This window comes from Morone saxatilis, unplaced genomic scaffold, assembly GCF_004916995.1.
Source record: "Morone saxatilis isolate NCDOM2014 unplaced genomic scaffold, NCSU_SB_2.0 Contig12, whole genome shotgun sequence".
In the NCBI taxonomy this organism is placed as follows: domain Eukaryota; kingdom Metazoa; phylum Chordata; class Actinopteri; family Moronidae; genus Morone; species Morone saxatilis.
Window position 1 is genome coordinate 6,404,066 of NW_023339674.1, and position 23,897 is coordinate 6,427,962.

Here is a 23,897-nt window from a genome sequence, read left to right on the forward strand (position 1 = left end):
ACTGCCTCAGGGTTATACTTCTCTTGCTTTTGTGTGTCGCCAGTGACCCCTGTGCACTTAAGGATGAAAGTGTGTATTGTGTGTCCTGTTCTGGAGACGGTTCTATTAGAAGTGAGAGCAGCTTAAGTGTGTAGGTGCAAGTTATTTGTTTGTGGCGTGATGAAGCCTTGCTGTACAGTTCAGTTGTGTTGGGAAACAGGTTGCATTTGTGTGTCATACTGACGGAGGCAGTTATAGGTGGGAGCGAGGTGACAAGTGAGTCTGTGCAAGATAATTAATGGAGTGGAGGGACTCCATGGTAACTGAGCGGTGAAGTGGGTTATTGATGTATTTCTCATGAATTGGATATTGGTATAGTGTGAGGCCCACTGTACATTTATAGTGTCATTCAACACCTTTTCTTCAGATAGAGAATGTAGATCTGTAGCTGGACACAAATGCATTCATTTGTTGTTGTTTCCCAGACATTCGCTATGTCTTGTTTATGATCATATTGAATTGAATGGCTTTATAACGTCTGTTTAATAGGAATAATTAACATGTGGTTGGACTTGGCATTGATTGGGAGGTCCGCCTCACTGGGAGAGGTGCATGGTGTGTTGTAGGTTTTCACTTTTCCTATGCACTATATTGGATAACTATTGGTGTGTTGGTTGCCTGGACTCCGTTTGTGCTTATAGGTCTGTTTATCTTCATTCTCAATTTGATGGAGAGCGTGGATCACCGTGAACTAGTTTGCAGTTGAGATGGCTTCTTGCTACGATGCTCCTCTCCTCACTTGGAAAAAGTGAGATGACTGAAGCCTTTTTATAAACAATGTATTCTTCACAAATCAACAGAGGCATCCAGGTGGTAGGTCTCCTGTCAGGCTGTGTAGCTATGGCGTAACCCCTAACTAAATATAAATGAATCTTTATTGTCTGTCTTCACCTAATCAAGCTTGTTCTTCCAGGAAGCTCTGGCTTGTCTTCTGATCTGCGGCCCTCTTTCAGGTCCTGTGCCTCCTGCATGCTCGATCTAGCACCTAATCCTCCACATCAACTTGAGCGACCCAGTACTGCAATCACTTCGAATGTGCTGTGGTCTTCTTCCTCCCTTCTCTCAAGCTTTCTGTTGTGCTGAGCGTTTTCTTCTCTGCCTCTGGTTCTTGAGCTGTCTCCTCCTCTCTGCACCTTCCACCTATATCTTGGTTTGGTCATCTCCATCGGACTTCTTCTTCGCTGGATGTCGTCTCATAAGCTGAAGGACACAAACAAATGGACATATGCACATTTCCAAAGTAATGAGGGACACCAGAAATAACATTCACATCATACTATCTATAATTAATTGGTTTTAGACACTACACTCATGCCTGTGACTGTATCACGTACTATAACCGCGCCTACACGCTTACCTAGGGGGAGAAAAAAGTGAGAAAACTAATCCTTACTCATAAATGTTATTTCACTATAAATGTGATAGCATGTGTACAGACATTAGACATACCAGAACAGACACATCAATAAAAACATTTAAGCAGGTAAAATTTTCAAGCCGGGATTTGGTAATGAAAAGCAGTAAAGTCAACATAGGTTCTGAAGGCTTGGATAACTTACAGAACAGGTCATTTCTCCTCTTACACCCTTCAAGCTGTAACATGAAATAAGATGCTGTTGTCTATACTTCTAATACAACTTTGGCCTACATATCCAAAACATCCTTCCCACACAGTTAAACATATAAAATCTATAGGTATGTTTGCACATATATAACCTTGGACAAAACACAACCTTGTTCAGTGAGGAAAGGTTGATGATATATTTAGAGCTGTGGAGGTTTCTGGTGTAGCGTTTGTCCGTGTGTGATCATTTGGGTGTACCATGAAGAAACCTCTGGGAGGTCAATGATCAAATAAGTCTCATAATGAATGCCACTGATTCATGCTTATTTGTGGACACACACACACACACACACACACACATGCACGCACGCACAACAACACACCACACCACAAGAGGGATTCAGGGGCCAAAGCATTCCCTGGATTCCTAAGGAGCTCAAGGGAGAGCAAAGATAGGTTAGAACATCCAAAGAGAAGAAGTACAAATAGCAGCCCACTTCCTGGTGTGGGCAGAAAACTAAAGATAGTCAGAGAAAATATTGTTGTCTGACATGTTTGTCTCATTATAAATAGCATCTGCTTACTTTCGTTTGAAATTGACCAGTGTAACATAGACATTGAGAGATATTTGTTGTCTAGAACAGGGGTTAAAAACTCAAAATAAATAAACTACATGTGGACTATCCTATATATGTTAATACTGGTGTCCTTATCTTGTGAAATATACCTCATGAAATAAAACAAATCTCCTCATGGTAGCCATTTCCTTGATATGCAGGATGTAATACACAGAGGAATTATAGACACGACTTTTAAAAAACAAGTAATGAGGAACATTGGGACTATTGCATGGAGAGAATGAAAAACAAATGTATCATTAGATGTGTACATGGACCTAAGAAAATTGTTTTACTGTTACTATGTTATCTGTTTTACCATTGTATTGACTGATAAAAGGCAAAAGATTTATTTTTAAAGTTTTGTACAATCCATTATATTATTATACTCATTAATATGCATTTGGTTATTCTTGTGATTTATTAAATAGCTTTACCATCTTGTGCGATTTCACACAAAATGAAAGTGAGCATACTAAAAAATTTAAGATGAGACTTTGTTCAAATGCAGAAGGCTTACAAATATCGTCACTGCTGGTGCTTTGACAGAGAAGTCTATTGCTGTTGTCTGCACAACTGAGGTAATTATGAATATTTGCACGTGTAACTCTTGAGATTTGTATGTTTTTATTTGCCTGTAAAAGAGTATGCGGTCATAATGTGAACATTGTGAGGACAAAGGTCTGTCTACATCCACTTCCCATATGCGGAAAAAATCTGGTTCACAAGGCTAACCACTTTTTATTTTAGGACTAGACTTGGTTTTGGTCTTACTTATTTGGTTAGAATAAGGGTTAGGATTACACATGTAGCAGTTATGGTTAAGTTAGGGTAAGCATCCAGGGTATTTATGTCTGTCAAGTTACACAAACGCATGTGGAGTTTGTGTGTTTACAGATGCTTCATGTTGCACCAGACAACTAACTGATTCAGACAAGCCAGAAAGAGATCTCCCTGTCTTGAGACACATCTTTGTTCTTCCAACCGCTACCATCTGCTTACTTAAAATTCATCAGCTTTTACGAACCCACGTACGCTGAAACACACTCACACACACGGCATCAGCAAATGCTGACATAAGCACACTTGCACAAAGCACTGAGGTATCATCAATACTGACAAAAATATGCACACACATCACATAATGTAGAACACATATTCATACACACACATATCCAAGCTCCCAGTAGCAGCAGTGAGGTCAAACTCAGGGCAATGTGTCTTTAAATGAGCTGTGAGACTAACAGCATGAAGCAGATGTGTGAGACACAGCTGGAATTAGTTGACAGTCACTGTGGTCAAACTCAGATAAACAATGGGAAAGCTGTCACACTCAGCTAACTGAAAACGTAAGAGTGTGTAAGAGTGCATGCTGCATCACTAACAAATAGTCTCTTCTACCATCTGTCTGAACAAAATGTGTACAAATAAGTTGTAAGCAAAATAAAGGATGATGAACAGGTTACAGGTGTTATTGTCTATTTATATCAAAAGTTCAAGATAAAACATGAACTGCCTAAGATGGAGAATCTAGCTGCCTGAAAATCCAACCTGCTACCCATGGATTACTAAATGTAAAAACAGAATCCTACTAACAAGGCCTATACAGGCAACAGATTTGAGCCATTTTAAAATAATCTAGCTAGCTGTACATCATTTTTAAATTGGACATATACTGTACTCTTATTCACACTCTACCTCTATGGATCATTTTCCACAGTCTTCTGGCTAATTGACTAATCTGTTTGCCGAATGTAACACATTAAAGCTGACAACTCTGAAATACGTAATCCCTGTTTTTGAAAAATGTCTTAAATTAAATCAGAATAGAACAGAATATTACATTCAGCTATCCTGCAACAATGCCCACAAAGGATGCCTAAGGGTTACATTTCCTGTGAGAAATGAATAAAGTAACAAAACATGCATGGACACACTAATAAAGATGCACAAGAACACAAAGCAGCCCACATAAAGATATCAATCACATATTTGGACGCTGATTAAAAAGAAGACTTTACCCTCCATTCACCCCAACAAACTTCAGGTTTTTCTTGGCTCCCTTGTTCCCCTGCTTGTCAGCAACACCATTTTTCTTCATAATAGATTTGAGACCTGGTGAAGAGGAGGACAGAGGGAGAGGGAGAGGGAGAGGGAGAGGGAGAAAAAGGAATGAATCAGAAAAGGGAGGGTGGGAAAAATTCATTAGGCCTTTTTGGAATTTGAGTGTGTTTGTGTATTGTCTGTGTGTGTGCACAATTCGAGAAAATTCATATTCTGTATTCTCATACCGAAACGCAGTAGATTGTTTTTCAGTGGCTGAGTAGTTAGGGAGACATGATTTTCATGGTATTAGTCAATGTTGATCCTTGAGCCATTACACTTTGAGCCATTGCTAGATGCATGATTTCACACTCACTTAAATTATACTTGCACCTGCTGTCGATGAGTGCACAAATTCATTGAGGAACTTGTAGACTGGTGACAAATTTAAGAATAAAACTGAATGAATGAGGAGGGAAAGGTCCCCCAGAGGTCACTGAGTGTTATGAAGACAATGGAAATATTAACACATATGTGGTCTCTGCAGTTTGAGCACTTATGGGAGATTTTGGACTGTGATATTTAATCTCCAGTGGAGTTCCCAAGACTTCTTTGTCACTAGCTGTGTAACAGTTACTATAATGACAAGCTCTATACTTCAATAACCTCTATAGAAGCATGTATACCCACCTACAAATGCGCAGCCACTGTTGCCTTTTCTGTCCCTCCAAGAGTCATTTATAACATTTTCACAAATCAAAATAAATGTTTTATCTTTCAAACATTTCTGAAGAAGCTGTGTATTTTTCTGTCCAGCAAACAAAACCAAAAGAACTGAGTCTATAGAAAGGGCTGAGTAAAAGTAATACATCAAACTGATATTGGTAGATCGTAAAACCACAAATGGTTTGCACATGTTGGTTGTATTGTGCAAGTGTATACAGTATGTCTGCCTGCTTGTTTCTGTATGCACGTCTGTGAGTCCAGTGTGTGAATGTATGTGTATTTCTTAAAAAACAGTCTGAGCCTGGATGATATTGAAGAACCTCTGGTTGCAATTACAAGCAAGTATAACTCATCAAATAGTACAGAATCGCTGTGTTGGCAGAGAAAGGGGAAGCTAGGGCCCCATCTGTATACTCCATACAAAGACAAGAATAAAACCAGTGTGAATGAATAGCACTACACTGTCAAGAAAAATGACTTTTCTTAATAAGTGTCTGACAAAACACTGAAGTCATTGAGTATTTAAGGATTATGAAAGTATGTGAGTACATGATGACAATTAGACCAACATTTGTTTGCTATAGGACGCTAAAGAATTTGATTTAAAAAAACTTGATCAAATCATCTCATTACTGTAGTTATTTTGACTCTACAAAATTTAGGACCACCCAAAGTAGTTCCAGGGCAACATACACAGATCAAGATTATAGGCCTTATTGACAACATACAACCTTGACATTGTCAGAGCTACTTATGTTTGTAACTGCCCTATAATTGATTCTGCATGTGCTCCTTTGCTGACTCCCCCTGGCTCTAAGCCCGGTAAGGCTGTCTTAGTTGTGCCTTACAGCAGACATGGTGCAGAAGCACTGTTATGTTTTATGCAAGTACATAAGGATGTGGCTTTGAGCCAAAAACCACCAGCTGAAAAGAACCCACCGACCACCATCTAAGAAGAAGAATGCTTTTAGATCCAGTGTCTCTCAGGAGATAGCAGCGGGGAGAGGGAAGGTTTGGAACATATTTGGCATTTTAATACAACCTCTTGCCATCTTCTAATAAATAAAACAATGGTGTAATTTAACCTTCCCTCACTGTGTCAGAAACACTAATTTCACTCATCCATACAAATCTCTAAATCTCAACTCGAGTCTCTGATGACTAGGATGAGTTAGAGTAGAGCAACAGCAGTGGTTTCTGTTTTAAATATTTGTAGAAGTAAAACATGGATGTAATTTGAGGTGAAAAAAGTCAGGTTAGGAACCTCAGATGTCAAAGATGTAGAATGCAACCACAAACAGTGACAATTTTGAGAGAACACATACTATATATATATCTAGGTACACACACACACACACATACAAAACACATAAAATCACCCTTGTATACTGTACTCCCAACACTGAACTTAAAATGAACTCTGAATATAAAATATGTGTGTGATAGCAAAGTGATCTGTGCTTGAGTGTCCATTTGACTGTAAATAAGTGCTTGTAGTGCACTTCCCTTCCCTGTAGTGTGTTTGTCTTTACTGTGTGAAGCATGAAGTACATATTTTCTTATTTAACACATGTTTTTCCATTCTTGTAAATGAGAGCCAATAGTTACTGCATTTTTGAAACACAGTATATATTGCATGCAGACATGCAAATGTAGTGCCACCAATGATGACCAAAAGCATATTATGATGCACTATTACTTTATTTTACCATTGTTCCAAATGTTACTGTAATTCAAAGCAGCTATAAATATAAAAAGGGCTTGTACATGTATATATTACACCTGGAATTTAAACTACAGAGAAGTAGAGATGTTCAGAAGAAAGATGCTCCAACAACGTAGATTGACAGAAATGAAATAGAAAAGGAAATCTACCAGACTGAGATAACATAACTATGAACTAGAAGGCAAGATAGACATTTCTCTTTCAAACAGACCACTGAAAATAATTGGGAGAGAATTAGAGGGTGGATGTGACAATTATGAACTCCTTAGACTACTGGCAAAGTGACAGATATTACATTTCAGACAAGAGGAAAATTAAATAATTTTTCCTGACTTTTTTCACTTTGCACTCAGTCACAATGACAGTGGTCAGTGTTTTTTTATGTTTGGGTGTATTATGTGTCAACAAACAATCAATTAAGAGACAAAATCATTATGTTGGGATACCATTGATTATACAAATGGCTATGTGGTTAAATTTAGTGTTGAAGTCTGTGTTCTCATGATAGACACAGATTAAGTCCTAAGCATCCTAAAAAGAAGTCAAGCAATACCTTTCATTCCTACAACAATAATCCTTGTGTTGATGTATTACTATTGATAGAAGCACTAAAAGAAATGATTTGACAGCACTTCAGTAGAGTGTTTCTAAATAATAGAATAGGAACAGCATGGTTTCAGGTTGCAGTGAAAATAAACTACAGGCACCAAGAAGCAGACCAGCTTGCTGTAAACACACCACCTTGTTGTCAGTTTGATAGTAATAGTGTGTGTCTTATATCAGCTGTGTGCTGATATGCGTTCTACCTTAACCACTACACAGCTTTATACAAGTGACACCACAGAAATCTGTCAAACCATTCTGGCAATATTTGGCTACTGCGGTAGGCCTTGTTCAAAAGATAGGAGTAGAGATGGGAAATTATTATTCAAGGCTACTGAGATGAGCATGTACACATTAATTATGACTTCTTGGCAGAGATCAGAAGGGATATGTAATTAAGTCGCACTGGAGAACAGGAGTTGTGAAAGAATAATTTCAGTGAATATGTGAGAGGAATTGATTCAGCTCTTTGAGTCTATTACAAGTAGGTAAGCAGGTATATGACTGACAGATGCTCAAATGTGTGTACAGTATAAACCATGGGGTCCTAACTGAACCACAGGCCTACCTTGTTCTTGCTGTTTGCTGGCAGCAGCAGCTTTCTGGCCTGGTGAGTAGAAGGCAGAGAGGACACTGAGGGAGCTGACCAGTTGACTTTGAATAGAGCTCATTTTGGAAGGACCAGGCTTCCCTGCTGGTTTCCCTGTTGTTGCTGCAGGGACTGCTTTCCCCGCTGGCTTGGCTGGCGCTCCTTTGCCTGCCTCTGCTCTTTTCCCTGCCGTCTGTTTCTGTGTGCTAGGGCTCTCCTGCTGGCTGGCCGTCTGTTGAGTTCCAGAGCTGCTCCCCAGCTGTGCCCACTGCTCCCCCAGAAGCCCTGTTAACCGGGTTACGACTTGGCCTAAAGCCGCAGGAGATGTTGGTGACTCACTGGAGCCTCTGCGAGGGGGCTGGGCCTCGCCTGTGTCCCGACGTGAGGCTTGGGCTTCACTTGAACCACGGCGCTGGGCTGTTTCACTGGAACCTCTGCGCAGTGATTGCGTCTCGCCACCATCTTTGTGAAGGGGTTGAGTCTCACTGGAACGTCGACGAGAGCCCTGAGACAGAGGTTGGGTGTCACATGAACCCTGGCGAGTTGCGCGGGCCTGGGCTTCCCCTGATCCACGACTAAGAGGTTTTGATACACCGGATCCCTTCTGTGTTTCTTTCAGCTCTTTCGAGGCCCGACGAGGTGCAGTAGTTTGAGACAGGTCTTGAATTGATTTGGGCCTGGTTTGGACTTCACTAGAGGCTGGAGAGGTCTCAGTCTGAGGTTGTGATTGCGATTGTTATCTGTGGTTCAGACAGCTGTGTTGGGGTTTGAGTCTCGAGCTGAGGTGGACCCTGTACCTGCACCTGGGACTGGGACTGCTGGGCTTGAGTTTCACTGGATCCCAGACGAGGCTGTACAGATGCAGTCTCAAGTTGAGGTGAAGGCTGTGCTTGTTCTGCTGAGGGTTTTCTGCCTCTCTGGGGTCGTACAGGAGCTACTGCTTTCATAGCTGTATTCTCTGCTGTTATTACAACTATGTCAGTTACTACAGTGTCTTTGATTGTTGCACACACAATCTGACCTTCTTCTGTTTGTTTCTTCTCTACAGTCTCCACTGTAATCTGCTGTGTTTCAACAATATCTGTTACTTCACTCTTGGGGGGTATAATTTCTTTTGTTTCTGAGTCAGTCTTGGCCCTGACCATTTCAATCTTAGATTCTGTATGTCCCCTTGCTGCAACAAGTGGACAGGTAAAGTCTTCATCCTGGCTTACAATATCTGAAACTACAGTCTGTTCAACTTTGCTTTCTATAACTGCAACTGAACTCTCTGTGACAACTTTCACAACCAAGCTTTCACTGTCTCCACTATCTCTCTGAATACTTTCATTTGCTTCCTTATCTTCCAGTCTTTCACTGACCACAGTACCTACATCTTCTACTCTTTCACTGTCTGCATTTTCTCTCACTTGACTCTCTGCTTCTGCACCTCTGGCTGGATTGTTATCCTGGCGTCTGTTTATCTCTGTCTCAGTCTGCTGGTCCGTTCTCTGTGCTCGCTCTGTCTCTGTCACCCTGTCCACATAATCCACTCTCTCTGTCTCTGTTCCCTGGTCCACACTGCTGGCCCTCGGTCTTTGTGGATGATCCGTTACTGTCTCTCCCTCTGTTTCTGTGACTTGGTTTACCCTTTCTGCTATGGGTGTCTCGGTCATCTGATCCTGAGTGGCGATCCTCTCAGTTACTGTGCCCCGTTCCATGCTGTTGGCTCTGGGTCTTGGTGGGCTCACAGCAGCTACTTCTGCCTCCATCTCTGTGACCTGTTCATGTGAGTCGACGTTACTAGTGTCTATTTCTTGATCTATACTTCCAGTCCTTGGTTTGGGAATGCACACTTCAATACAGATTCTATCTGTATCTGTTCCCTTATCTATTGTACCAGGTGATTCTGTCTCTGTCTCTTGGTTGGCAAAACCTACTTTCTCTGTCTCTGTCCCTGTGTCAATACTTTCTCTTCTTGGCCTGCTGTGTGTTTCTGTAGTACACACCTCCACTCTGATTCCCTCACTCAGTTGTAGTATTCTCTCCTCTTTTACCTTGTTCTCCTGTAATTGTTCTTTCAAAAGAGTATTAGTTCTATCAAGTTCTTGGCTAGCTTGAGTAAGTTTAGCTTCCAGTATCATTAGCTTATCCTGTAGCTTCTGCGTACTATCTGGGTCGTCAAGTTTTTCTGTTTTTGCTGCATTACCATCCTGAATACTGCTAGGCTCTGCATCTTTTATAGCCACCATAAGTGATGTTAATTCTTGTCCTGCAATGTTCTGTGATAGCTTTTGCACTGCCTGCTGCAGTGGACTCTCTAATGTCTCTTTTTGTTTGTCTGATTTTTCTGACGGTTGTGTTTGTCTTTCAGATTTTGGCTGTGTTTCTCTGTGTGCTGAGGAACTCTTGACAGATTCCTGATTTATTTCCCTCTCTTTTTGTAACACTCTACTTTTCTCTGTCACACCTTGTTTCTCTTTCCCTGTTACCGGCTTTGTTGGCATGTGCTCTGACGCTTCTAAAACTCCAGTGGGTTGAGTCATCAGAGCTAAGTTGAGTCCTTCTGAAGGTCTGTGTCCTTGTGGCTGTGTGTGTGTCCCAGAATCAGAATATGGTACTATAGTAGAGGATGCTGTGGAAGCTTGGGCTTGGGCTTGGGCCTGGGCTTGGGCTTGGGCCTGGGCCTGGGCCTGGGCATGGGCTTGGGCCTGGGCTTGGACTTGGGCTTGGAGCTGAAGCAGTAGCTGCTCCCTTTCCTCTCTCAGTGAGCAGATCTGAGCCTTTAGTTCTGGGATGGTTTTGACCTGCTCTTCCAGCTCTCTGACCCGCTTCAGTGCCACTGTGATCTGCTGGTGAAGCCCTGTCCGATCCTGGGGAACACACCGTCTCTCTGTTATGTCTGGTGAAGCTCGGAACATGTTCTCCGTTGAGCCGCTCTCTGGCGTTCCCACAGTACGGTCTGGACTGCTTGAATCAGAACCTTTCCGCTGCTGTAGGGTGATGGGCATGCTTGATGCTCTGAGCAGGTTCGGCCGACTTTGAATCCCCACATTTTTCTCTTCAACATCCCGAGCCCCAGCTCCTACTTCATCTCTGGGCTTAGATAAAACGTAGCCAGTTCCTTGACCGATTGGCCCCTTGCTGGAAGTTCCTCCTTCACTTGTCCTGAAGTCAAAAAACTGTTGGACCTCTGTCACCCGTGATTTAGGCTTGGGTCCCAGGGTTGATGTCCCTGACCATGTGTTGTCCTTTTCCTTAGGGGGTGGCCTGACTCCATGTCCAGGAAGACTGAAATTTCTGGGCAGAGTGCTGAATTTAGGTGGGCCCTTGACCCTGCGCTGAATGTGGACCCTTTTGATGGTATTGCCTTTTTCAATATCGTCAACATACTTAAGGAAATCCAGGTCCAGGTGGAAGCCATAGGGAGTTTCCACTGAGTAGGGCAGCTGCTTCCTCTGAACACTGCCCTCACTGGCCTTGGTCTGAAAGCCGTTGGCTATAAGGAATTAACATAAAAATAAATCAATTAATCAATGCTTCTCCTACAACTTCAGTTAAAACAATGATAGTAATAATAGCTTAAATTAGTACAATACATTTACATGTGCATTTTGCTCGACAAAATTAACATGATTATTATCAGCATTATTATTCCTTTTCACCCACTTGTACAGGCTGTACTGTGCTGCACACATGGCACTTCATTATGTAAAACCATATCACTTACTGGGAAGTAATTATCATGCAGTGATTGCGCCAAAACAAACTAATCAGCATGCAAAATGCTGCTCATGCTGTGTCAACTTATGAGACAGGGGGCGGTTATCACCTGAAGGAAATAAACCCTTCACTGCTTTTGGTTGTATACAGGAACAAGAAGTTAAATGTTTGACCCTCAGATATTGTTTTGTATAATGGAAAGGAGTCTAATTCTACAATACATGATCATTTACTGTTGTTACACTTCTTTGTGGCACAAAAAGTTAGAAGAAAGAGGATTGTTTGTTTAAATACAGGTTTAGTGACACTCACCACTTTTCTTGTCCATCATGGGAGGCGGAGTTCTCAGTCATCGACTTGTGTTTGCTGCAGTTGGAGCTGGCAGCCTGGATTAAACAGAAATGAGAGAGCTGTATGAGAAACTAGAAAGAAAGAAAATATTATCCATCATCATTGTCCAAACAGTACTGAATTCTATATTCTGCCGTGTCAGATTTTTTCAGGAGAATGACAGATCTGTGAAATCAAATGAAAGAAGGTAAGTGTCTGGTCCTTGTGGGTAAGGTTACAGAAAATGTGCAGGTTGAAATATAAGACGTGTCCTTTGTTGAAATTAGTTGTTTTACAAGATCCACTGTATATTTTCACTGATTCAGTACAGCAACTGAAAGAAGACACTGACTCATACAACACGAGAACAAATATTTGCCTCACTGAGATAAGATATTCAGTAAGTTAGATAAGACCATACTCTAGCCTTGGCTATGTTAAAAAAGAAAAATGGTAGAAAAAATGTTGACATATGTCAAATCTAACATAAGCAAACACAAAAAATGATCCAATATTCATGCAGTAATATTTTAATGGCACAACAAAACCCGAAACATTTCTATAACAAATAGTTGCCTTAGAATTGCTCAGTATACAGCAGTCCACATGGTTATACTGAGGTGAGAATTATAATATAATAGTATAATTATTAGGATTTATTCTTGTGTCAGCTACTTCACTGAAGACAACATTATTATACCAACAAGTTATACCGAGAGACAGAAAATATTAATAGAACAATGAGGGAAAAGGCAGTGCCATTGTGTCCATTAATTTAATTTTATATGTCTCGCTGAACCAGACCTTTAAAAGCCACTTAAAGTCAATACAACCTTAGACAGGCCCGTAGAAGGGAACACTTTCCATTTGGTGCCACTTTGTATTATTTGTTCAAGTTGGAGAAGCCGAGAAACCAGAGCCACTTACCCAGTTTTTACAATGAGCTTACTGAACTAGAGGTAAGTGAGATGGAAAACAATTCATCGAGGGGAGTCAAAACTTTTAAGGGCTTATGTAGCCTAAAGCTTTCTAATAAAATATCCAATACTAATAATAAAACCCAGGCAATTCTCCCAGATTTGAGGGAGCTGCACAGTTCAAATCCATTAAATGAACACTTAAGCCCTTACAGCCAAATATCAACTTTAAGGCTATTTAGCAAATAGGCACACATTATTCATGTAATTTCCATGCAAATTTGTGTTACTGGAGAACATATCTGCAATGTAGGAGACATAGCACACAAGTGCCTGAAGCACTAGTTTAATTCATGCTAGAATTCAAGCTTTTACATGTGAGCCAGTTTCAGAGGTAAAAATGAGTTTTACATTATTTTTAGTAGGTGGTTTACCACAATTTATGCAAATGAAATGAGTCAAATGTGAATTTAAGAGACTGTGTTGCCTAGATACAAGAGAAATATCATAAGACAGTGCTTAACCTGTCTTGAGTTAGTTGAGGGGTACACCTGCTGTGAATGGATGCATGTTGCTTAGCTCTTGTTTTTCTTTTGCCTCTCAACTCAATCGTAATGTTTTGATTAAGTGTGGCCTACAGGTTTTGTTAATGTATGATAAAATAGTAGCCATACAACCAGGCTTGATAAGGTTGATGTGTTAGTAATAAACAACAAGTATTGTGGAAACCCCAGTACCAGTGGGGCCCTGGGTTGCAGGATAGTGCAGATGTTATAACTCATATATATTTTAATGCAAATTGTAATAATAATGCAACAATTTGTGTTTAATGGTGTTTCCTCTGTCATATGTCGTTTCATTTGCTATTTTCATAAAATGTTTACACTCAGAGAAGATAAAGGTCTTGTGGGAATATGGAAACACTGTCTCTAAAGAGGCAGAGTATTCTTTTGAAATGACGGATTTGATGTTTCACACAATGTGGAACACGCACTTCCTCACTTTATCTGTATCTACAAGAAAATTTGTGATGCTAAAAACCAGTTGGACTTTTCTCTGTAGCAGATAATTTTCTAGATCCTAATCAAATTTTCAACTCAGCTTATACCGACTGGTATTTCTAAAAGTCACCCACACTCTATTGCATGTGACAGAGCGACTACTTTAATTGATTATACTAGTAAAATTGCATTAAGACATTCATTGCAGCATATTTAGATATGTCTGTGTGCTTGTACAACACAGTTCTTAGCTGATATACAGTAGTTTGGAGTAAGTGCATAGTCCTGGCCACAGGGTAAGTTGTGTGTTGTGCAGTGCTGAGTAAGGACATATCGCAAGGCAAGCATTACATGAGCTGGCAATGTAATCAATCAAAATGACAGCCAGTCCAACCAGGGAACCAAACAGGAACTATGACAAGCTCTGTTTGGCCCCCGTATCGTCTTCATAGATTGAGCCTTAATAATGAAAAGAATTGGTGACCTGGAGCACAATTGTTGTCTCTGTTACAGATGACCAGATATAAACACACACACACAATTGGAGAGAGACACACATAACATATCAACTGACTGACAGTCTCTGCACAGGATCTGACACCATGTGATTGCTTCCATGGCAACCATTCTTCAATCCACTACTTCTGTGTGTCCCAGGAGTGAGGAGAGCACAGGCATTCCTGACTCCTCCTGATGCTTAGTGTGACTACGATCGGCTCACTGTCCTTAAGGCTTAATTAGCCGAGTTGGGAGCAGAAGAATGCTGCTTGTAATTGCTGAGTGAAGTACAGGCAGACCCCACTGGCAATTATACACAGTGGGTAGGTGACAAAACCTTCCTTAATTAGATCCTTACCAAACGGAGAGACAGAGGTAGAGTGGGACAGAATGGGGGGAAAAAAAGGAGGGAGGAGAGAAGAAAGAATAGAGTGTGGAGAATATATGGGGAAAAGAATAAAAAGCTTGAGTGTGGCAGACAGTATGACAGCAAGAAATGAGGAAGACAGAAGTGACAGAAAAGATGATGCTGTGAAAAAACTGTCACACTAACAATGAGTGACTTGACAGAACTGCAAGGGAATTTCCCTAATGAGAGCGAGTCTACCCGACCTCCCTTACAGTGCGGTTGTGAAGGTTTTTTTTTTAAGTTTCGTCTTTTAATTAAAGTCACTTTTAATCCTTGTGTGGCTAATGAAGGCCTCAGAGCATAATCATGTTGTATGGATGAAAACCATAAATCATGAATCATCATATCAGTCTTTAAATATCCCCTGGGAATTCAGTGTGTATACACAGGCTGTGTAATAACTAGTAAGTAGATTATCCAGGTTTGGTTAGTGATTAAGTATTGGATGCCACTGATGACACTGATGATGCACGATCCACACTGGATTACAGTTATATTGACTATGAGCTGAAAGCTCATAAAGGCTATGCTAATCCAAATTGATAGTATTTGCTACAAGCTACACAAAGCTAAAAGGATGCCACGGGTATGTGTGTCCAAAACTGCGCTTGCGTGTGTCGAACCACCAATTTAGTCACTCTCTTTGTCAGTGTTTATTTATGTGCGTGTGCTTATATTGCTTACACTGGTCTGGTTGAGTCACTGTGTTTGAACAAAAAACACACTCCAAGTCTAACACATGCACATAACCCCTTAAAGGACATGCAGCAATCTCTCAACGCCAATCCAATAAGCGTGACAGCTGGTCGAGAGGCGACGACATCGGTAATGTGAAGCCCGGAAGACAGGAGTAATGAGAGTACAGTAAATAAGCTCATACTGACAGCCAGGGGTTTTCATATGTCATCAGCGTGGAAACTTCAACCACAGTAATATTTTGAGGGTATTTTGGAAGCAAGACCCAGGGAATCAACTAAATATTCAATTTTGTATTGTAAAATGACAAAACATATAGTAGTCAATAGGAAAAACTGCTATTTGCAACACAGCATGTGATGATAAATTATTTTTTTTAAAAGCTTACACTGACTGCCAAGCTTTTCAGATTATACATACAGTACACCCACTCATACACCAGACAAACACACATACACTGAAAATTACTGCTGACCCAACCTACCAAGAAGGGGGAAAACCGTTAATTGAATGTCATGGGTCATTACATTGGAGTGCCTGTGTACAGGAGATTGAATTAGTCTGATATACTGACACAGAGCAGGCTTAGATAGAAGACAGGCCAACAGGAAATAAGACTGGAGAGCGCAAGCAGGGGACACGAGGTGGGCGGCTGGGAGAGAGAAAGTGGGTGAGAAAGTGAAAAAAAGGCAGAGATGGGAGTGGCAGCTGTTCTTACCCATATCTCAGACACACAGAGCAGCTTTACCGTTACATTTCCCTCTCTTCCATCGCTCCTGTAATTTTCTGTATTGCAAAAAAAAAAACTACATATGAATGTACTACGATCTCTTGTGCAGACACGCTCTGAAGTACAGTGCACTGGCGGGTTTAAACATGACTGTTCATCAGAACTGTGAAAGAAGCAGCAGTGGAGAGAGAAACAGTCAGGGCAGCAACAATAACACAGGTCCCAAGTCCTTATCACAGCCCTGACATGGGACCAGCTATCTCTGTTTACCCTTGTACTACCCTGAGAATGAAGCCAGGGCTGTCCAGCTTAATACGCCGACTCTCAGCCCGAGATAGACGAAAACAGATTCAAGTAAGAGCACATGTGCAGATGAACACAGGAGCACAGATAAAGACATACTGTACATATGCAAAGTACTCAATACTTCGGTTCCTCCTGCAGCACAATCTTACAGCAGTGCAATTTAACAAAGCAGCAAAAGGTGCTATCTCATGAGACACCACAGCCAATGATTACTTTGCAACCTAATTTGGGTGTTTAAATTTTAAAATGTCTTCAAGTGGCTTTAAATGTTAATAGTGTGCCTTTAAAGTTACTGGATTAAAAAAATCCAGCAGTTTTACAGGACTTTTTAACTTTAGCCACTACACTTTTTTTTTTTTTCGTTTCAGGATTTAAATGCTTTCACTAAGCAGCTTTGCCTCATTCAAATTAGAAGCGTTATTGTTGAAAGCAAATCAGGACCACAACTGTGATCGTCCTGCTTGTATAAAGCCTCTGGCTTCACAGTGCTACAGTGAAGTGGATGCTTTGGTAGTGTTTGTTTGTTTTTGGTTTTTTTGTTTCGACTTTTGGTTATTAGGGTCACTTGCTATGAACATGACTGCATTCAAATGGGAGAAAAGGGGATGAAGCAGTAAATAAAAACAATCAGCATGTGCAGTTTTGGTGCATGGATTGCAAGAACTTGAGCTACTTTAACTCTGGGATATCAATGAAAGTCCAGGTTGACAAACACTGATTGCCTTCAGTGGGGTTTGTTAGTTGAGTCTGTGTCAGTTTGGTCTGAGGTTGTGTGCATTCGCATGAAAGAAGCATGTTCAGCAGCGAGAGTTTTTTCATAATGGCTCGTGCTACATATTTGTTCCCAGAAGAATGTACAATGATTATATCAGGATATGATGTAAAAACAGTTAACGAGGGCTACCTGTATGAATGTAATTTTACTGTTCGAATAAGTATACAGTCAGCCACACTGATCACCCTGTGGATCGTGTTCTGTATATAGGCCTAGTCTATGTATATTAAAAAGTGTTTCTATATTGTAAATTACCTGCGACTCTGCCATAGATTTATCAGCCACTGTTATAAATAGAAATAAAATTAACATATATATCATCAATCAAGTTACTCTTTTCAGAAGGTTACATTAAATATGATGTTTGTTATCCATTTTGCACTGATTTGTGTCCTATTACAGACATTCCCTATGATACAAGTGAGTGAAGGACGCAGCTGACGGAGTAATTAGTTCAATCTAGTGAGTTGCAGGTGTGGATGACAGTTTTGCATAATGACACACTACAGCATGGAGATGCTCCGGTGCAGCAAACTGAGAAAATTAAGGGAAATTCACTGACAAGACCACTGGGAACTGGAAACTTTCTGATTGCTGAACCAGATCGAATGAAGGATGCCGCTTGCATCCAGACCATGAAGACAAAACTGGCAGACGTTTATCTGATATCTCAGTGCTTAGTCTGTGTGTGCTCTGCAGGAACAGATCAATCCCTCTGCTCTACAAGAGCTATTTGAGCACAGTCTGGTCCATCTCACTCCAGTCTAAGATTATCTCTGTCTATGTATAGTACATTACAAGAATACTGCACTACTAGAACACATCTTCTGGGCCATTTTGCCTTTAATCTTCTTCATTCCAGTTCTGTCGGGCCCACTCTTGTTCACCATCCAGACCTCTTCTTTTCAGTGCTAATCAAGTATTATCTAGTCCAGTCCAGTATGACAGTGTCTGTATTCAGAAGGGGCCAGATTGTTCCCTTTGTGCTATACATCACAACATCTGGCTCTAAACCCCAGAGATAAAATGACAGAGGGAACATCTGTCTATGGGCTTCATTAAACAGTGGCAAAATTATCCCACAGGGCTGTAGTGAGTAGGCTACTGTTTATTATAGGTCAGTTTAAACAGTGTTTTCTGTGAGGAATTGCAAATCAAAATTATGGGTTGCACTGGATATTTTAATTGAGTAACCCATCTTTTAGTGGAACATGAATTTTAATTTCACTATAGTAAGTAGATGTTGTCTTCAAAGTACAAAATAGAAAAATATGATAATAAATTAGCTAAAAAGTTGGTTACCTCCAGTCATTTACTGGTTATCAGTTATTTTTAGAGCCCAAAATAGACTAAACAAACCATCTGTGTCTGTTATCACTGCTTAGTTTAGCTTACATAAAACATTTTCTCTTTCTGACTGCTGAATAGATGGAAATTAATTGCTTTCTAAGCTCAGGGCAAACAGTAGAACCCGTGCTTATACAAGAAAACAAAGAAACCAAAAGGCTCAAACTGGTATTTCTTTTGTTCAGTTGCAGTTGCGAGTTTCCTTTGCTTCTGCATTAGGAAATTAGTTGTAAGAAAATCAAACACTACAGAGCCTGAGGACTCCCCTTACATTCAGAAAGATGACTGTACAGGAAGCATGTGGAGGATGACCTCCAATATATCTTTCCTTTCAACTTGGAAAGATCTGTTGCCAGATATTTGTATTGTATTGCTTTGCAGCGTGTGATGGGTACACTGAAAGAAAGAAATTCCGGAGGACGTCATCTAAATACACCCTGTTCCCTGACTACATGTATGAGAGCAATAGCAATAGTCTACAAAGAAGGACACCGTGTTGCTCACTGCCTGGTTGTTCAATTTACCAAAAGCTGTTATATTTCAAGAACAAGAACCTGTTAAGCTGCAAGTTGGAAGGAATAAGGAGAGAAACAGACTAAAGCATCCATTTAAGGTCTCTTTCCTTGCATCCATCCATTATCATCCACTTTTCCAGGGTTGGGTCGTGATAGCAGCAGGTCAAGCAGGGCACTCCAGATATCCCTCGCCCCAGCAACGCCTTCCCTCCAGTGAATTCTGGGTCAACCCTGGGGTCTCCTCCCAGTTGGACTTGCCCGGGAAAACTACCAAAGAAACCTCAGCAGGCTCATTTCGACGCAAAGGCGCAGCGGCTCTCCCCCGAGCCCCCTCTCTAACGTCTGAGCCCCTCAACCTATCTCTGAGGCTATGCCCAGCAATACTACGGAGAAAACTAATTTCAGCCGCTCGTATATTGGATCGGATTCTTTCGGTCACTACCCAAAGTAAATTTTGTCGGACTGTTCATATGCAGGCCAACATTTACAACCACAAGACAGTATGTGCATATAGACATCCGTCTATATACAAACAGAACTGTTTCTGTATCTATTTTGGAATATATCCAGCCCTTTATTTGGACCTCTACTGGCTTAAATATATCGGTCCATGTTCATCACCAGCAGAATCCTTTTGCACCTTGATCACCTTGGTCCTCCTATGGAAAAAACAATTCCTCAGATTTACACCACACTACTGCTCTCAAAGTATAGAGGAAAACTAAAAGATAATTAAATCTCCTCATTTAATGACATTGGCGGGTATGCTGCTTGGTCTCAGCAGAGTACAGCTACATTCTGTCACCTCCAACCCTTTCTGTGATCATTTATTCTGTATTCCAATATGCTGTAGCTGAACACACACTGCAGGTGTTCCCACTGAGACAATGTATCCTTCTCTTATCCAACTGCATGAGTATAAAACACTGATTTAACAGTGGTTTATAACTGGTACCTGAATACAGAGGAAGTAATTCCTGGACTGCCACATTCAGAGTCTCAATCAAATCACTTTTATATTTTATACTCTGTACTGAGCTATTTTTAAATACAAAATGAGGGAGTGTGGGTGGAAGAGAGACTTTTTAACATTACTGCTTTATAGAATTACTTTTTTAACACTGTGTTGGACAATTTAAAATTTGTTTGCCATTTCAACTTTATTATTAGTGAGGACATGAAGCATTACCACCCCTGTCCAGCCTCTGCCTTGTCTGTCAAAGGACAGATAACCCTTAGATGCCCTCCCTGCAACTGTTTTCTTATCAGTCTATCACTTGATCTCTTTACCCCTCCAAACACAGAATAAAAGCATCTTCCTTTTTCAGATGGCTCTCCTCACGCCCTAGTGGTATTCCAACACGAGCAGAAGCTGCCTGCTTTCATTAGAGATAAAGGAAGTGACAAACCATCTATTATTCATTGTGGCACAAAGCCAACCCCTTCTAGCTGGAGCTACGTTAGCATTATGGCTACTTCCACTCATGGAAGTTAATGAGGGTGGTGATGTAACTGCTACCACTAATTAGCATGTGGGCTATCTGACTATTCCTATGCCAACATTAGCCAATGTTAAAAGGAACAAGAGATAAAAATGAGCAGAGACAGTTAGAGATGGCAGGCAGAGCATTGGGTGGCAGGAAGATAGACAGAAAGAAGAGAAAAGAAGGGCATGTAGTTTATGAAAAGTAGTGAAAAAAGTAAAAAAGACAGGAAGGGGCAAAGGGAGATATGCAGTCAAGGATGCAGGAATGAGCGAAAAACACAAAAAGAAGGAGAGATATTGCAAATTTTAGGGCAGCAAGAAGGTGTGCTGCATGTTTCCATAGAGGAGTAGATCACTTACAGTGCTGCCATGTCACATTACATCCCTTTCCACTCACTATGACAGGTAAAAACAACTCTCACACACACACAAACGCCAAACATGTATAAAATATTCAAGTGTACAATATAAGCAAGTTTGAGCTGATGTGTTAACAAACTCTCAGAGAAACATGGGTTATAAATAAATCTGGGTCCCCCTGCTCATTAATGACCATTTTCCACTGACACAGCCAAAATAGAGGAGACACACACTCGAATGCAATCAGGAAATTCTAACACGGCCGGGCAAACATGAAATAAGACATTTTTGTGCATGCAAGCACACACAAACATGAACGCAAACACATTATTTATTCCCCCACAAGGTCCCCCATAAAGAGCCTGCCTGACACCAGCCGAGTGTGAAGCTAGGCAGGCTATGTCTCCAGAGCAGGCAGGATGACTCTTGGAAGAAATCAACACTTATAAATTCACACTCTATTGATCTTAGCATCATGACAGCCTTCCAGCTCGGCTTCCACTTAAACACACACACAGACAAACACACATACATATTGTGTATGAGAACACAAATCAAACATGTGATGCACACATTCAAATGCTGCCTTGGAAAAGAGTTGGCTGATTGCCACATTGAGTAGCTCAATACTCATTTCACCGTGTTGCACGTGTTTTTGTGTGTGTGTGTGTGTGTGTTTGTGTGTAGATGAACGCATGCATGTGTGTTGCCTGATTGCTGGCCTGCCCACTTATTCCTCCCGCATTGTCAGCTGCCAAAGCTGTGTGTAACATTCTGCGAACAAAAAAACACCACACTGCCCCTTTCTCTTTCTTACATACACACACACACACACCAAACCCACATGTACAGAGTACATACACATTTATACAAACACATGCGCAATCTTTCTTTCTCTGTTTCACACTCTTTCTCACACATCCCAGGCAAATACATGTGACCTATGTTCTACCCCGCAAAAATAGACTGGGAAAGAGGGAGTGAGAAATGAGAAGTGAGGTGTAGCAGATCAAAGCAGAGAAGATGAGCAATGTGAAGTAAACAAAATGGAATTATGGCAGATGAAAACAGGGAAATAGAGACAGCAAATTGTTCATGAGAGAGAAAACAGGCAAAGAAAAAAAATGAGAGGACACAAGCAAACAAGATAAAAATGGGGAGTGAGTCAGAAAAAAGGAGTAAATTCTCATGGGGTGGTTTGCCTCTCACCTGCCATGCAGCTCCTGTCCTTCCTGTTACTGTTTCTGTGAGTGCTAGTGACCCTGTCTCTCTTTTAACCTCAGTAGAGAAAGAAAGAAAAAAAAGTGTGAAGGGTGGGAGAGGGGTGGATGTGCTGGTAGAGGTGGCTTTGAGGGGTACAGAAAAGAGAAGAGAAGAGAAAAGGCTGTCAGACTATCAGTTCTCTCAGTATTATAAATTCACTAGTTTGCTCACTGCAGCTAACCCTAAAACATATGGCCTCAATAGAACGAACAAACACAGTCACCAACCATCACTGCCTCTCTGTATGTATAGACGGTTCAGCAACTTGTGTGTAGATGTGAGTGTGTGTAAAACTTGAGATTTCCTAAAGTGCAAACGACCACAAGGGAGACCTGAAGCAGAGTAGTCTTGTGTGTGTTTGTGTGTATGCAAACATTTTGTGTACGAGTCCCTGTTCATTCATGCATTTACTAGTGTGTGCATGCATGTGCGTTTCTGTGGTGCGTGCACAAGTGTGTGTGTGTTTAGCCTGCGGCACAAGGCCTGCCTTGCAGTGAACTCTCACTATGCACCAGTCTAATTATTACTGGAGGACCTAAAGTCAACCCCCGCTATGCTGCCACAGGACCACATGAGGCCTGCTTTGACCAGGTCAAGCCCCACACTGGATCAAAAATGTTTTTTAGAAACATCAGACTAGCCTTGCTGACGTATCATCTCTGTGAAATTCGAACGAGTAAACCCCAGTTAGCTCTGTCAGTCTCAATAACTGAAAGCAGTCTAATGAGTAAACCCTGGCTAGCCCAGCTGGCTCTGTAGTGTAAATGAGGTAAATAATTAACAATCTTTAAATAGGTTAACTGCCCAGGCTAATGGTTCCTATCTCTTATCTCGCTCCTGCACCGATCCCTCAGACCACCGATGCTAATTCCCCTCTTAGCGAGTGTGTGGAACACATTTTAAAAGCAAACATCCAACCAAAACAGCTCAGCAGCAAGCACACAGCATCTGTAAAATATAGCCCCCATACTTTGGCTTGACATGCCATGTGAGTGTACAGAAACACAGCGCAAATGAAATATTCATATGGATATATGGCATAGCTGCAGCAATGCTGGGCCTCTAAATCAAACAAGTCTGCGACTGGAGGGAGAAAAGTTGACACTCACACTTCTTACAGCTTAAATGCTAATTTGCGCTTTAATTTTGTCATGAATCACTTTGTTTATTTTGATGATGCTGTTTGTAATGACTAAATAAGTGTAAGGGAAGCAGAACATGTCAGGAGGCCTTTGAGTGTGCGAGACAGACTAACTGTAATTGATGAGCTCACAACAAGAAACCAGACATAGAAAACATACACACAGACGTGAGCGTATAGTACGATAACTTTTCTCTGTATGTGGATACACAGAACAAATCCAATAAACATTAAATATGAGGAATGTGGCCAGACTGACATGAACAGAAATTGTACATTGAATTGTACATGAATAAGTATTGTGTTGGACCTGCAGCACTGAGGTGGAAGGACCTTTTAGTATGCTTCTTGCTTGAGTTCAGTGTAGCACCTGATATCCGTTATATATAATATGTGCATGTTTTGTGTTTTAAAATTGATAACAGAACATATGGTTTTCTTTCTCAAGAGGGACAACTTGCACAGAGAGCATATGTCTCACATAAACCTAGACAATGTTCACATCTTCTGTGGA

The 23,897-nt window shown here is 41.0% G+C and overlaps 1 protein-coding gene across 1 annotated transcript in view; it reads right to left on the bottom strand.

Moving 5' to 3' along the window:
- The window catches only part of kank4 (KN motif and ankyrin repeat domains 4), a gene marked incomplete in the record, with an annotated part of 76,538 nt that overhangs the window by 9,592 nt on the left and 43,049 nt on the right, over positions 1-23,897 (bottom strand). Inside the window, 4 exon segments of the mRNA XM_035653314.1 lie at positions 4,242-4,335; positions 7,887-8,644; positions 8,646-11,385; positions 11,922-11,995. Coding sequence (XP_035509207.1) covers positions 4,242-4,335; positions 7,887-8,644; positions 8,646-11,385; positions 11,922-11,940 — 3,611 coding nt within the window.